Source organism: Mesoplodon bidens (genome assembly GCF_964165515.1).
Source record: "Mesoplodon bidens genome assembly, chromosome: 3".
Lineage (NCBI taxonomy): Eukaryota > Metazoa > Chordata > Mammalia > Artiodactyla > Ziphiidae > Mesoplodon > Mesoplodon bidens.
Window position 1 is genome coordinate 63,173,201 of NC_138178.1, and position 16,978 is coordinate 63,190,178.

Consider the following 16,978-nt stretch of genomic DNA (forward strand, 5'->3'; position numbering starts at 1 on the left):
TGAGGAGTCTCAGCCCCACTCCCTAAAATGACTTTATTAAACGCTGTAGGTCAGTGAGCATGCACCTCTTTCACTGAGCAGGGCAGCCTGAGGTGCCTTAGCTTCCTCCTTCCAGACCCCACTCTGGGCCTGAGTCCTCTGCTGTAGCCCTGTAGCCTCCTGCCTGTCCCAGGAGCTACCATCTTTGGAGAGCCAGAGGCCATAGTGGACCCCAGACAGGGGGCGGGTGGGGGTGGGGGAGAAGAGGCCTTCCAAAGCAGGATCCAGGGAGACAAGGCCTGTCCAGACCTCTGGAAGAACTGAGACCACCAGAGGCGAGCTGGTGTGAGAGGCTGGAACTTCCTACCTGCACCCAAACATCTATCATATCTGAAACCCTTTTTTCAAGTTTGGTTTATCTGTTTCTTGGGAAGGGAAAGACTTGAAGCCTGCCTGTAACAATCAGTTACATGTTAGTATAAAATACCCCATTTGCCAGAGCTAGGCTGAGCTGGGAATATTGTGTCTAAATGTGTCCAGGGACAGAAAAGCAGGTAGGGCCAGAAGAAAGAGGCCTCCACTGAGAGTTAGGAGGCCTGGCTTCTAGCTACAAGCATGCTGTGTGACCTTGGGTGACTCAAGCAAGCTCTCTGGGCTTCAGTTGCCCCAGCTATCCCCAAAGAGTTTAACATCTCTGACAGTAAGGCCCTTTTCAACACTATTTCCAAGCAAAGATGATTCAAGCCTGGAGAAAGGAAAGGAAGCAGGAAGGAGAGAGAAAAACAACAAGGAAGAGGATTGTGATGAGGAAAAGCAGAAAAGCTCCAAGAATGGATTCAGAACCTGCAGATCCTGGGAGAAGAGGCCAAGCCATCTGGGCTTCTGTCCCTAGCGGCACTAGCCCCCCGTCTAACTGAAGAACTTAGACTTGGGTAGCCAAGGGCCAGGAAGGATCAGGTACCTGGTCAAGTCAGGAGTCATGAAGCTCAGAGGGGGTTAAGGTGGCCGAAATTGAGACCACTGTCAGGCAGTCCAAATAATGTACCAAAGACTCTGCCCCAGTCTCCCTGCCTAATGCCCGGAGCTTGGACAAGTGGGCACGTCCCGCTGGAACAGGAAGTTAAGGCCTGGGGAAGCCCAGAGAAGAGTCAGGTGGGGTAGAGGAAGCATGCTGTCCTCTTGTCCTCAGGGTTGGTCACCTCACGCCAGCCCGTCACCCACAGTCTCTTCACCACATCGTCCCTGGACATGCCCAAGACTCTGGCTGGACCTTGGCAGGAAGTCCTCATGACCCCGCAGGGAATTCCCACCCAGGGCTCAGCCAAGCAGAGCCCTATACGAGCCTCCTGATAGGTGGGCCTACCCTGGTAGCCAAGATTGGCCCACACCTCTCAGGCTGCCCTGTACTCTCAACAGAACTCTGCCAAGTTCTTTGTCCCTCTGCCTGCTGCTCCAGGAGCTCCTGGTGCAGCGGCAATAGTCCTCCACCAACTCTGCCTCACACCCAACCGGGCCAGCAGGGAGGCTGATCCTGCTGGCTCCTGAGCTGCTGTACGTGGGTGGGTCCCAGCAGAAACGGTGTCAAGTGCAGCTGCCTTGGGTTCCCCATTCACGCTCAGATCTATTTGCTGATCTGGGTCAGGGAGCATCTCTACAGGAGTGATGGATACCTTAGGGGTCAGATGGAAATGAAAACACTTTACAGAGTTCAGCCGTTTATTGCCTTCATGGGATGGAAGAGGGGGAAGAGGTGGGGTGAGAGAGGGGTGCCTCAGCTGAGCGCCAACTCCATCTGGTCAGAGCTGGCCAGAAAGGAGCAGGGCTGGGGACCAAGCACTGGAGATGCGAACACTTCCATGGGCCCCACCTGCTCCGGCCATCCTCCCACACCCCTGCTAGCCTGATTGGCGGAAAGGGCAGTGCCCACCCTCTCCAGTCATGCCTGGGGTGGGTCCTGGTTGAAGGGCTGGAAGACAAGGAAGATGGGCTTGTCGGGCATCAGGATGAGGTTGAATATGGTGTCCACATCACTGAGATGCTGCAATTCAACCTTGAAGTTCTCCAGAATCTGAGAAAGAGGGGTTGTGGGCTTAGGAGAGAGGCAGGGAGGGTCTGTCTCCCCCAGGCCAGGCTTATTCACCTGTGAGCAGTGCCTGTTGAGTGTGATCTGAGAGGCTCCAAGGGGTCGACTGCCAGCTCCTACTGAATCCTGCGCAGAGCCTGAACACTCCACTAGTGCTTTGCCCCTTGGTTCAGGCTTTCACTTTGGTTTCTACAAAACCTTTCCCACCCCACCCCCATCCCATCACCACTGTGGGGAACATATGACCAGGGAGCACCAGTGGGTGGTGAGTGGATTTGCCCAGAGAGGAGACAGCAGGGGATTGTGGAGGAGGGGCGACAAAGTAATGGGAGACAGATGTCCCCAGGCTTGACTCACATGGATGAGGAAGAGGGTCATCTCGAGCTCAGCAATCCGCCGGCCCACACACTGCCGTACACCCCAGCCAAAGCCCAGGTTCCGGAAGTGGATGAGGTCCCTGTCTTTACCCAGCCACCTGGTTGGGTCAAACTTGTCCGGATTCGAGAAGAAGGCAGGGTCTCGGCCCATGGCATAGATGGCCACTTGCACCAACGTCTGGGTACACAGTGAGCAGAGATCTGAGTAGGCCTCACCTCCTCACAGCCAGGAGCATTACACAGCATCTCCACTCCCAGTCCCTAGCCTGGCTACCCAACTGTGCAGCACAGGACGCTGCCCACTATGTGACCTTGAACGAGGCCTCCCCACCTTCCCTGAACCTCGCCCATTAAATGGGCGTGACTGAAGACACTAGGCCAGGCACGGCCCAAGGGATTGTCCTGCCCCTTTCCTCAGCACCAGAGGGTCCCCAGAGACCCAGGCAGCCAGTGGGATCCTCCTAACCCTACATTCCAGCAACTTTCCAAAGACCATCACCCACTGTGTCCACCACCTCTGTCCTTCGTTCGGACTTGGACCACTGCCACCAAGGACCCCACCAGCCAGCTCCAGGAAGAAAGGCAGGACAGAAGCCCCCATCGCTCCCATCTGTACACAACTGCAATCTGCCCCTGGCCTCGTCTGTCTGACTGACAGAGCCTGCAGCCCTCCTGCTGCACCTACCTTGGCAGGAATCATGTAATCTCGAAGAACCAAGTCACTTGCGAGGTATCTCTGTAGGGTCACGGAGATGGGGTGGAGTCTGCCAGTGAAAAGCATTCAGAAGCTGATGCCCTAAGGCCTGGACGAAGCCCTGCACCTAGCATGGCATCTCAGCCCCAGCTGCAGCACCCTGGAGGACCTGGAGGCAGGACCCTTCTCCCTATTCCCAGCTATCTTCCCCAGACTTCCCACTTCCTGCTACCAGTCTCCTCCACCAGCCCATTCTTGTAACCCTGTGTGCAGGCACCACCCTGACCCTGCCCAGGGATTTGTGGCGGGGGGGGGAACAGGCATAGGTGGGGGTGGGCTTGCCTCAATGTCTCCTTGATACTAGCTTTGAGGAGTGGGACCAATTGCAGCATCTTGCTTATGTCTCCCTGGGCCTGGCGCCGGGCATTCAGGACCTCCTCCCGTAGCATGTCCTGCACATTCAGGCTGCGTGCCATCTCATACAAGTGCCATTGCAATGTCATGGATGTCTGGCAGGGAGTGTGAGGGTACAGAAAACCAAGAGGACAGGTCACTCCTGGGGCACCTAGACCCAGGCTAAATTTTCGTTGCCAAACACCTCTCCCCACCCTTCTCCCAGTATCCAGAAACCACCATCCACAAAATACAAAACACAATTCAGAAGGCAAATGTCCAAGAAGCCTTTCTTGTGGCCCAGGCAGGAATGTTTGGGGCAGCACTTGTCCCTGCCCTCCCCCTCATGTCACCAGAGCCCACCCATCTCCCCAGCCACTAGAGGGTCATCCACAAAGCTAATGCCTTCTTCCAAAGGACTCCAGAGGCCCTGAGAGGCCAAATCCTACTTCTGTAACAGTTGTACTTCTGAATGATTGCCATTCATCTTGAAATGCCTGTTAAATGACCAGCCCTCTCCCCAGTAGAACTTCCCCCTAAACTTAGCATCTGCCTATAGCAGCATAGCGTAAAGTGAGGCTCAAAAATGCTGAAACCAGAACAACCAGACCTGTTTTCTATCAGTATTGAAATTAGCATGTGGTATATACTGAGATTAACCAGCTAATCTCAGTATTAGCCCAAGGTCGTGACTGTTAACTTTCACTGAAGGTATGAGCACCCCTCATCAAGCCCCACAGCTCAGATTCCTCAGTGGTGAGACCCTGGGCTGGGACAGCCCTCTGCCCTAGGGCTAGGACACAAGTTGTCGGCATATTATCTTACCAAGGACCATATTTTGGTCCAAGAGGTTTGGACATGCTCCTTCTTCTTCCCAGCAGAAACAATTGTGAAAAAATGCCATCCAGTCACTTCCTGCCTTGAAATCCTTGCCTGGCTCCCTGGAGTCCCGAGATCAAGTCCAGAGGCTCTGACTGGACCCATGGACCTCTTCCAACACTTGCCTGTTGCTCCCAGCCCACCGCCACCTCTCTCCAACATGCTCCTCATGCTCTAGCCACACTGAGCTACACACAGCTCCTGAAGCCCAGAAATCTTCCTCACGCTGCTCCCTTTTCCTACAATTCCCTTCCCCAACCTAGGAAGCAAGTGTGTACTCCTTCCTCAAGGCTCAGATCAAATGCATGTATTTGTCTCAGTACTTCCAAGGCTTGACACAGAATGGGTACTCAGGAGATACTTGTAGTATCTTATATTTGTACAAGTATACTTGTAGTCAGCTAAGTTACTAGCTGTGTGACCTTGACGAAGTTCCTTAACCTCTCTGTGCCCCAGTTTCCTCATCTGAAAAAGGGTTGTTTGTGAATCCTAAATGAGTTAACACATGTGAAAAACTTAGGACCCTGCCTGCCATATAGTACTCGCTTAATAAATGTTACCTAAGAATAATAGCTGCTTTGGTGCAGGTGAGCTTTTTTCGGAGATCTCTTCTACATGACTGACAATGAACTATATTTAAAATATGCTCAGTGTGATAGGGAGGGTGGGAGGGAAGGAGACACAAGAGGGAAGAGATATGGGAACATATATATATGTGTAACTGATTCACTTTGTTATAAAGCAGAAACTAACACACCATTGTAAAGAAATTATACTCCAATAAAGATGTAAAAAATAAATAAATAAATAAATAGATAAAATAAAATAAAATATGCTCAAAGGCTCCATCTGCAGCCCAGGGACGGAAACGCCTCCATTAGAGTACAATGTAAATATGATACCTAGGGGGGCTTCCCTGGTGGCGCAGTGGTTGAGAATCTGCCTACTAATGCAGGGGACATGGGTTCGCACCCTGGCCTGGGAGGATCCCACATGCCGTGGAGCAACTAGGCCCGTGAGCCACAACTACTGAGCCTGCGTGTCTGGAGCCTGTGCTCCACAACAAGAGAGGCCGCGATAGTGAGGGGCCCATGCACCGCGATGAAGAGTGGCCCCTGCTTGCCACAACTAGAGAAAGCCCTCACACAGAAACGAAGACCCAACACAGCAAAAATAAAATAAATAAATTCATAAACTCCTACCCCCAACATCTAAAAAAGAAAAAAAAAACAAGGAGAACCATTAAAAAATAAAAACTGAATGGTTAGGTTCTCCTTTAAAAGATAAATAAATAAATAAATAGATAGATGATAGATAGATAGATAGATAGATAGATAGATAGATAGAAAGATACCTAGGAAATCGAGTTATTCACCTAAGCATGACACATGCTTCTCCCCAGACCTGAAATGCTATTCCTCCTCTGTCCTCCTGGCAGCAAGCGGAAAGACAAATTGATTTTATTCTATGGAACACTCTCCCTGTCCTACAAGGCCATGTTAGTCTCTCCCTTCTTCTCAGCGTTGTCAGTACCTGGTACATGCCTCATCATCCAGCCCTATAATACGGTGAGGTAGTCATCTGTGTCCATGCTACCTCCTTGTCATGGGCTGAATTGTGTCTCTCCCAAATTCATATGTTGAAGTCCTAACCCCCAGCACCTCACAACGTGACTGTATTTGGAGATAGGGCCTTTAAAAAAAAGGTAATTAAAGTAAAATGAGGTCATGTGGGTGGGCCCTAACTGAATAGGACTGCTGTCTGTATAAGAAGAGAAGGAAGACCATGTGAAGATGTAGGAAGAAGACGGCCATCAATAAGCCAAGCAGAGGGGCCTCAGAAGAAAACAACCCTGCTGACATCTTGATCCAGAACTGCAAGACAATATATTTCTGTGGTTTAAACCACCCAGTCTGTGGTACTTTGTCATGGCAGTCCTAGCAAGCTAATATACTCTTCCTCTCTGAGCCATCTGGGAGATTTGAAGTCTACTATATTCACCTTTATAGTCTCAGTGCCCAAATCATAACTAATAACCACGAAACACTAAAGAATTAACCCTCACTATCACATTAGCTTGAGAAAGTTTAAGGTATTGGAAAAAGGGATGGCACATAAGACAGAGAAGTTTTGACTTTCAAGAACAGAAGTTTCTGGGGCTTCCCTGATGGCGCAGTGGTTAACAATCCGCCTGCCAATGCACGGGACACGGGTTCGAGCCCTGGTCTGGGAAGATCCCATCATGCTGCGGAGCAACTAAGCCCACGAGCCACAACTACTGAGCCTGCGCTCTAGAGCCTGTGAGCCACAACTACTGAAGCCCGTGTGTGCTAGAGCCCATGCTCCACAACAAGAGAAGCCACTGCAATGAGAAGCCCGTGCACCACAACAAAGAGTAGCCCCCGCTTGCCGCAACTAGAGAGAGCCTGCGCACGGCAACGAAGACCTGACACAGCCAGAAATTAATTAATTAATTAATTAATTTTTTTTAAAAAGGACTTGGCCATCCAGGACCATAAAAAAAAATTAAAGAACAGAAGTTTCTGGGGTATTGTTCGGCCTCTGGGAGACACCACAGATGATGCCTTCAGACATCAGGGGCAGCTTTTCTGAGGTCCTGCCTTCCTCCCTGACTCAGAGTGAGCTGTGTCACCCACCTGTGCCTAGCCACTCCCTCCTCAGAGGCAAAGAAAAAATGGTGGTTGAGCCTCAAGGCATGCTCCATGCATGACCAGCTTGACCTCACCCTCCTAGGAGATTAGTATCTAGGAAGTAGAGTCAAGAGAGGGAGATGCACCCCATGTGGACAGGGTTTCAGACAACGAGGCAGGCTGGGGGGAGGGGGCATAGGGGCACAGGAAGGAACAGGATGTGCCCCTACAGCCACCTCACTGTGTCCTCACCGTGTCCACGCCCCCTGCAAGCATCTCCGTAATGTTGGCCTTGACATCCTCAGAGAGCAGCTTGTCATTTCCCAGGAGCCGGTAGAGGATACCTGGGTAATTGGTGAACTCTCTTTTCCGTCTCAGGTCCCAGTAGAAGTTCTCGGTGTATTTTTCAGCTGTGGGGCAGGAAGAAAGAAAATAGAGTGAGGCCAGGACTTCCCTTGTGGTCCATTGGTTAAGAATCTGTGCTTCCACTGCAGGGGACACAGGTTAGATCCCTGGTTGGGGAACTAAGATCCTGCATGCCGTACCATGCAGCCAAAAAAAAAAAAAAAAATAGAGTGAGGCTCTCTGCAGAGGGGAGGGAAGGAGCACGATCTCTGGTGGGAGGTGGTACAGGGGCTTGGGGATTCTAGAGCCCTGTCCTTTCTAGGCTGCTGTCTTTCTGAGCAGCACTCTCTGCTAAATCCTCCATATCTGTTTTTTTGATTTATTGACCACAGCTCTTTGGGGTAAGTGCTATCATCCCCATTTTACAGATAAGGAAACAGAAGTCCATCTAAGATAATGACTTGCCCAAGGTCACAAAGGTGTCAGGGGCAGGGGCAGGATTTGACTCCAGGCCTGGCATCTTCACCACATCCCAATCAGCCTTCTCCACCCTTTACCAATCTCTCTCACCAAAGTCCTACTCTGTCACCAAGCACAGCCGTGTCTGAAATACTGGTGCTTAACCCATGTTGGGAATCATGGGCTCCTTGGAAGAATATGATGGACCTCTTAAATCCTCTTTCTCCAGAAAAATCTAATCATCCCCATTAGCCAGCCTTTCAGCCCACCATATTCAGGGGTTCCTGGGCTTTCCTGATGCCCATCCCTGCCCACCAGAGGGTGGGCTTTCTACATGGCAAGCCAGTGCTCATTGACATAACTTGGGACAAAGAGGCAGGCTGAGATCTGGAGCTTCCAGCTGACTTTCTCTCTCCCTCTGTCTCTTTCTCCCCACTCCCCCAAACCTCATCCCTGCCAACCGAGGCCTGGATTTCCCATCTCCTGAGGTAGACAGGGCTCTCCTGGCCCCCACATATGGCTGCCCAGGGTACAACCCTCACCTTTATTGAAAATTATGTCCCACGCGGCTACATGGTCTCTCCAGGTCTTGGTCCTGAACAGACGGAACAGGTCTGGAGGGAGGTTGAGCATGGGGACACTGGTGTGGAACATCTGGTAGACGGCATCAATGAACTTCTGGGCCTCAGGGTCCACTACTTCGTCCAGCATCCCCAGGCGCTCCCCAAACATGACATTGGTGATGGCTGCAGGGGAAGTAAGGTTGAGGAATCTCTTCCAACCCGACCATCTGAGAGCCTCTGCTCCCAGGAAACCATCCCTCCCAACACATAAGAGCCCCTGCACCCAACCCCAGCTTCCTTCAGTAAAGAAACTGAGGCCTGAGTCCCAAAGGGCTAAAATTGCAGGGCTAAGGAAAACTGCCTTTCTGGCGGCCAGTCAGGTCCTTCAGAGGGTCACGTGGCAGACCCTAAAAAGGGATCACTTGAGTGGGAAGCAGAGCCTCCAGCCCAGGCTGGGATGAAACTGCTCGGATCCGCTTCCCCCAGCACCCACAGCAGCCTCTTGGCTTTCCTCCTGGAAAGAGAGGTTTCTCGTCTATAATTGACCAAAGTGGCTAAATACTTCCTGAAACATGTCAGATGGGTGCCTGGGGGACATCAGTCCCTGGTAATTGGCCATCCAGGGCCCACTCTGGCTGGACATAAGAAGACACAACAACTCCAAGGTTTTCCTACCTCCTGGCTCAGGAATCTGAATGCTGATTTCATGCCAAACTCTGGGTACTCCAAATCTCCTGAAGTGACCACATGAGCCCCCATCAAGCCACAGGGCCTTTGCATGTGTATGTTTCCTCTGCCTATGCTGTCCAACCTCCTTATTCCATCTGGATAACTCTTACACATCCTCCAATACCCTGCTCGGATTAACCACCCAACCCTCCCCTTCCCTCCCAGACCTCAAAGGGAAGGTCTCTGTCCCAGGAGAGGGAGATTTGCAGAATGAAGGGCCAAGCCAAGCCTGGCTTTTGGAGGGAAGTGGCAACAGGGACCTACACTTTAGAGACTCTTGCCCCCATAGCATGAATCAGATGAGAGTGTGCAGCTCCCCCTGGGTGGCTGAGGGCAGAGAATGTGTTCATGGGCTCATCTCAAGCCAATCCCGACACTTCTTCAGGGTCCGTGTTGGGTCTCTAGGTGGGACGCTGGGTTCTCCCACCCCCAAGACTGTGGCCAGGTAGGTTCAAGCCCCTTACACTCAAAGGCGAAGCGAAACAGGTCTTCCCTGATGTCCCCTGAGAACTTTCCAGAGCCCCGCTGCTTGATGCGTCTGTGCAGGACGCCGACGAAGTCCTGAGACACTGGGTTCAGCAGGGGAATGAAGTTCTTTATGGCCTCTGGAGCCATCACCTCCGTGTTCAGGACCAACCGGTCTTTCTTCCAAGCTCCTGCCTTCCTGAGAAAACATGGGCCCTCGGGCCCTCATGGTCACAACCCCCAGGCCTGGCAAACACAGAGGGGGCTGACTTGGCTCTCCCAGGAGGCTGAGCCACAGCTCAGAGTCCAGCACTCACATCCACGTCCTCCTCTGCCCTCACCTCCTCCCAGCTTCTGCCTGGCCTGGGCGGGGCAGCGGGGAGAGAAGTGGGGAGGTGTGTGACAGGAAAAAAAGAGACTGAAGGAGAACAAAACCCCAGCCCTGCTCTGCTCTCTCTGCTGCTGCTGCTTCAAGCCAGGAAATCATATTCTTAGAGCCTTTAAGCAGCTTTCAAACCCTCTAGTCTTTGCCTCTGCTACAGGCCTGCCCTCCTCACCACTTCCCCTTGCTCCTGGCCAATCTCACCTCCTACCATTCAAGGGCCCCTCTACATCACCTTTTCTGACCCCTGCACAGACACAATTGACCAACCTCTGCACCCCCAACACGTCCCATTACTCACATTGGTGGGGAATCTCAGGTGCCCAGAATAGGGTTAATGCCCATTCTTATTCTCAGCTTATGGCCCATTCTTGAAAATAAATCCATGCAAAGCCCTCTTTGTCGTTTTGGGGCTTTGTTTGTTTACAAGAATGTTATTGTAAACTCACCACCCAGCAGAAAAACTAGGAACTTGACAATAACTTACAGATGCCCACCTGGTCCTCCCACATCCTGCCTCCCCAGCTAAGAGGACCACCAACCTGAATCCCTTGTTTGCTTTTGTATATAGTTTTATCTGACCGACATGTATTTCTAAAACATACTTTTAAAAAATGTATACTTGTTTTCAACTTCTTATAAAAGCTGTCATGATTTGGTTTGTTCACTCAGTTTTATATTTCTAGGTATCATCTGTATTGTTGTGAGTCACTGAGTCTGTTCTTTTTGACTGGGATATGCCACTGTCATTCATTCATGCTCCTGTTGGGCATTTAAGTGGTTTCCAGGTTTTTGCTATTATGAACAAGCGTGTTGCAAACATTCTAGTACATGTCCGCCTGGGGGGGCAGGATATTCTTTGCAGTATATCCTTGAGAGCAGAACGGCTGCATTGTAAGCATGTGAATATTCAACTGCAGGAAGTAATGTCCAACCATTTTCCAAAGTGGTGCCATCAGTTTTCAGCCTCACTAGAAAGCTATGAGCATTCTAGTTGCTCTATATCCTCACCAACACTTGCTATGGTCACATTTTAAATTTTTGATGAGCAATTTGGTGGAAAACGGTACCTATTACATTTAAATACACTGATTTGTTCATGTTTCTCACTGTTCCTTTAGGCTATAAGGTACTCACAGTGGCAGGGCCCTGCCCTACTTGTGACCCAGAAACCAGTACAAGGACTGGTACATAGTAGGCACTCAGTGAAATGGGACTTAATAAATGAACCAGTAAATGAGGACTTTTCAAGTTCTTTAATTACTCAGTAAGATCTTCTGCCTGACCATGTCGCTGAAGGTTGGCAGGGCAGTTCACCATCCCCATCATCTGTTTTATGGAGGCAGGAAGATGACAGGGATTTGTCTAGAGGCCCCAGCTAGAAAGAAAAGGCAGGGCACACATGGCCCCAGCCCCTCACCCCCAGCCTCTGCCCTCGCCACAGCTGCCCATCATCTCCCTCCAGCCCCTGGGAGATGGCCCAAGACTCACTTCAACAGGACCCCGATGGGTTTCTGGTAATACTGGTGATAGGCAACCCAGGGTGGGATGTTGTATCGTTCTGGGTTGGGTCCCTCGAACTTAAAGAGAAGGGCCACATCTTCAGGATCGATGATATAAACTGACTCCAAATTGCCGAGCTTCTCTCTGGAGGGGCAGAGAAGGGGTGCTATGATGTAAGGTTTGAGAAGAGCCACGCACACCCTGGGTAATCAGGACACAGGTCTCGGCTCGTCTGTAACTATCTTGTGGCTGACAGCACAGAGCAGACAGGCCTGGGAGTGGATCCCATTCCACAACCTCCTCGCTATGTGACCTAAGTCTCTTACCCTCTCTGAGTCTCAGTTTCCTCAGTGGAGATAAATGCAGTACCTGTCTTACAGGATTGCTGAAGGATAAGATGATATGAAGTCTAGGGGTGTGATTCCCATTAGGCATTCTACAAGTGACAGCTTTGTGCTTATCTTATCATCACAGTGGCTCCTGCCTACCTCAGCACATCCCCAAGACTTACCCAGGGCCTTCCATGGACCATCACCTCCTCCATGTTCATTCTTCCTTTGTGTCCACACTCTCAGCACCCTCCACCCTCTCACCCAGGCAGAGCTCAGAAACATGGCACTTTCGTGGCAGCTTGGAGTGACCCTGTACTGAAGTGACTCCATGTAGCTTGCCAGGCAAGCCAGGCACCGGGCCAGGCAATCCCTTCTAGGCTCTAGGATTGAAGTCCTGGGAGTGGCTGCCCTGCCCCCTGGAATCAGATGTCCAACAAAGTACCTTGTTGCTATTAAAATCAAACTACAGTAAAACATCAGACCCCGGGCATAAATATACCTCAAAGCACTTTGCAGACAGTATTAAAGCACAGCTGTTGTGAAACAACAGAAAATTCTACTTCTCACTTGCATCTGCCTTTTGCATAAGAAAGTTAATTCAAGATACCCTTTAAAAAAAAAAAACGGTCACGAAGAACCTAGGGGCAAGACGGGAATAAAGATGCAGACCTACTAGAGACTGCACTTGAGGACATGGGGAGGGGGAAGGGTAAGCTGTGACAAAGTTAGAGAGTGGTAGTATATATGGACATATATACACTACCAAATGTAAAATAGATAGCTAGTGGGAAGCAGCCACATTGCACAGGGAGATCAGCTCGGTGCTTTGTGACCAGCTAGAGGGGTGGGATAGGGAGGATGGGAGGGAAGGAGACGCAAGAGGGAAGAGATATGGGGACATATGTATATGTATAACTGATTCACTTTGTTATAAAGCAGAAACTAACACACCACTGTAAAGCAATTATACTCCAATAAAAATGTTATGAAAAAAAGGAATTAAATATATTTATAAATTATGTTCTTAGAGTAAAATAGCAAAATAAAAGATACTTATTTCTAAAGAAAAAAAAAGATACACTTTAAGGTAAAATATCATGTAACATACAGGTATAAGCCAAATTCTCATTCTCTCTCTCTCCCCCCTCCCTCCCCTCTCTTCCTCCCTCTTCCTGGAGAAAGGAGAGGGAGGGGGAAGGGGGAAGGGAAGGTTGGGGAGATGAAAAGAGCACTGCTTTAACCACTGACCCATAGAGACTGGGCCTACCTTCCCCAAGTCTCCTTGGCGAGCCATGACCTCCATTTTTTTTTTTTTTGAATTTTAACTTTATTTTTTATACAGCAGGTTCTTATTAGTTATCTATTTTATACATATTAGTGTACATATGTCAATCCACGGCCTCCTAGAAAATCCTCTCAGTGTTTTCCCAGCTGCCACACGGCCTCAAACCACTGACTCCATTATAAAAAAAAGCTAAGCAAAGTCCTTGAACTGCTATTGTTATTATCAATTCCACCTCTGGGAATCTAGCCCAAGGCAGCTATCTGACATCAGACAATGATGCCTGATGGATGAGAATGTTCATAGCAAAAAAATGGAAAAGGATATCTAATAGCAAAAAAAAAAAAAGCCTAGAGTGGACTAAATGTCCACTTTAAAGAACTGGCTAAAAAAATATGCCTTATCCATGCTATGGGCTACTATGCTGCCTTTTCAAATTATCTTAAAGTGAGAAAAGAGAAAAGAGAAAAGAAGTCCTCCATACATTGCTATAGGACAACACCAAACAGCATATAAATATATTCACATTCTGAATGGAACATAAATATTATCAAAACTGAGATTGTATCTGATTTCAATTTTTCTAAATTGTTTGATAAAGAACAGGAACAGCCTTGTATTAAGGAAAAATCCACAAAACTTGTATTTTAAATTCCTCATGTTCGTTTAGAAGTTTGTTATTTCAAGGCTATAGTTAGAATAGTGACACACTGAACTGGAAGTTAGACAATCAGGGTTCCAGCCTTGGCTTTGCCCTGATGAGCCGTGTGACCTTGGTAAGACCCTTCTCCTCTCTGGGCCTCAGTTTCCCCATCTGTAAATTGGGGATAATAGCACCAACTTTAAGGACATGTGCCAAGGCTCAGATGAAAGTGACTCAGAAAATAGAAAGGGGCTTTATAAAATAAAGAGTTCCTACAGGGACTAGGGGCAGGAAGGATGAGGCGGGGAGGAAGAAGGGGATAACGAGAGAGCTCCATGAAGTGAGGTTGGGGATAGAGGCCTGGAAGAGAGAGAAAGAGACACACAGACAGACAAGGAAGAGAGACTCAGGAGCAAACTTCTCCCAAGCCTGACATTCAGCCTGGTGGGGGGCGGGGGAGCGGGGTGGCGCCCTGCCTCCAGCCAGCTGTAAAGAAGGCACTTAAGACTTCAAAAGGCATTGTGGGAGAGGGAGGAAGTGACCCTGACGAGTGAGCAGCTGGTCCCCTACACAAACTAGCCTCCTCCCCCAGCCCACCTATCCAACCAGCTAACATGTCCTACATGCCCTTTCCTCATCTCGACCCTTTCACTTAAAGTAAAAGTAAAGTATTGTCCCTCCTGGTGTCCCCTCTCTGCCCTCAACCACCACCTTCCCCACCTCCCATCCCCCTCACCTATGCTCTCAGAAAAGAACCCAGGTGTGTCTTGAAGCCCAACCACCTTAGAAACTGCTAGACCAGAACAAGTGAGGCCTCCCACCAAGGGCAGCCCCCAGGCCCCACCCCCACCCCAGGGCAAGAAGGTGGGGTACACAGTGGTCAAAAGACCAAAGGCCCTTCCTCCTGGCAAGAAGCTAGGCAGATGCTTGGGGAAGAGGGGCTCCAGCCAGGCCTAGTGGAAGGGACAAAATCAGCTGCTCCAGAGCTGCACGGGGCCAAGGGGCGAGGCCAGCGCCCCAGCAGGACAGGGTTCTAGCTGAGTGACCAGGGCAAGAATCCTAACCTCTCTGAACTTCATTCTCTTCTGATAATAGGGATGATAAACTTACCTTGCAAGGTGTCCTGCGGATAATGGATGTAGGGAGGCATTTGTCAGGGCTTGTTCTCTTAGTATTCCCACCTCCCTAAAGTTTCAAAGGGTATAGGACCTGGGGACTGTTGAGGCCTCAGGGCTGGGAAGTGAACCCACTGTCTGGGAAGCCTTATCCCTTCTCCTGCCACCCCCAGGCAGGAAGACATAAAGTCAGAGGTGAACAAGAGCCTGGAATGGGAGGGCAGACCATGTGAGGAGAGGGGAGCACAGCAGGGCTGCGCTATCCCACCAGCCCCCAACCTCTGCCAGGCTTACCTGTAAATGGGGCCATACTTCTGGAAGTTCTGGACGTGGTGATAGTGAATTTTCTGTGAGCCCTTCTCCCTCCAGAAATGGTATAGGTTAAGCCAGCCATTGTCACCAGGGGTGGGGATCTCGTTGAAGGGGCGAGGGGTTTTAGTGGAGATGCTGGCTCCCTCTCCAGTGCCCACCCTGGGATGCCCCAGGCCCTCCCGCGGGGTGCTCAGGAGGGGCTGGCAGCCTCTGACCAGGACTGAGTGGAGGGGAAGCCCCCTGGCCAGCATGCTGCCCCTACAACTGCTCCTACTGCAGCAGGGCCTGATGAGGTGACTCTGGCCCTGGGCCCCTGGGCCCCAGCTTATAACCACCAGCTCAAGGTTAAGCGAGAAGCTGACAAAGCGGTCAGCCTCCCTCCTCCTCCCGCTGGCTCCAGCCCACATAGCCCCTCCCAGACTCGGGTACTGTAAAGAAAGAATGTTGTCCACCACTCCAGTTCTACAAAGATCAAGCCATTAGCCACTGCAGTCACCCACCTGAGGGGAACCCCTCCGTGCACCCTGAGGGAGACTTCAGGATGAAGAAAAACAGGAAGCATTTGGATTATACTGGCCCCTAGAGAGTTAAGATGTATATCTAAAGAAAAATTTCCATGCCCCCGGATTCTTGCACCTTCCCCTACATAGAAAAGCACTAAAAGCATTAACTTGAGACATCTGTTGTTTGTGATTAGCGGTAATCTTTTCATGTTAGGCTACATGGTTTTTTTCCAGCAAAAAAGTCATATAAATCGTGGCTTCTCCCTTACTTCTCTGGAGCAGACCCTCAGAGCTATCTGAAAGGCTGTCTCCTAGGCGATAGTCCTGTAGGGTAGCAACACTTGCCATCCCAAAATGTCTCTTTAGGATGCAGCTTATTTCAAGATGAAAACAATCAAGGCCCAGAAGACTTGGGAAGAGACTGACCTTCCCTTTAACCACCTGAAGAAGTTAGATAGAGTTAGATAGCCTGTTTCAGGAATCACCAGAGACATCGGCAAAGAATATGGGCTAAGTGTGGTGGGGGAATCTTAGAGACAAGAGACTACCTTGCATCCCAAAGTCTCTGCATGGCCAGCAAACATTTATTTATCAAACATTTGCTTTCCCATCTCCACGTCCCTTCAAAGCCCTAAACCCCTACCTCCGGCATCCTCTTTTGTCTCCAGCTGAAGATGGTGCTTACGGTGACATTTTCAGCTATTTTGGCGAGTTAGTTTTTCTGAGTCTCTCCCATGTATGTGTGTTATTTTTCTTTTTTTAAAGATTTATTTATTTATTTATTTCTGATATGGACCAATTTTAAAGTCTGTATTGAATTTGTTACAATATTGCTTCTGTTTTATGTTTTGTTTTTTTGGCCACAAGGCATGTGGGATCTTAGCTCCCCAACCAGGGATCGAACCTGCACCCCCTGCACTGGAAGGCGAAGTCCTAACCACTGGACCACCAGGGAAGTTCCTAGATGTGTTACTAAATTTTGTTTTATTTTCTTCTGATGAGACATCAGTCTCGTGTCAATTTCATTCTTAGACCAGCCAGAACCTAGAAGGGTAGAGGAAAACGTCTTCCTCCCCAACAGGTGGCAACGAGGGTGGGATGCAACTTTACTGGCTGGACGCTACCCACTCCAAAGCTGCTACAGTTAAGAGACCCTGGGATAACTGACAAAGGCCCCAGAATGTAAGAATTCTTACTATGTCAGTCTCCCGGATCTCTGCCTTCAGGGTCTGTTGGAAATGAGACTGGTGGGTTTTTCTCTTTTCTAAAATAGATTAGCTGGAGAGAAT

The 16,978-nt window shown here is 49.8% G+C and overlaps 1 protein-coding gene across 1 annotated transcript; it reads right to left on the bottom strand.

The window, feature by feature from the left end:
- Positions 1 to 1,915: 1,915 nt before the first annotated feature.
- Positions 1,916 to 15,437, bottom strand: CYP11A1 (cytochrome P450 family 11 subfamily A member 1; the record flags this gene model as incomplete). The annotated part of the gene is made up of 9 exons (XM_081229170.1): positions 1,916 to 2,047; positions 2,420 to 2,617; positions 3,125 to 3,203; positions 3,476 to 3,642; positions 7,309 to 7,466; positions 8,403 to 8,606; positions 9,617 to 9,816; positions 11,491 to 11,646; positions 15,169 to 15,437. The coding sequence occupies 9 exons, from the start codon at positions 15,435 to 15,437 to the stop codon at positions 1,916 to 1,918; spliced, it is 1,563 nt and encodes a 520-aa protein (XP_081085296.1).
- Positions 15,438 to 16,978: the final 1,541 nt, after the last annotated feature.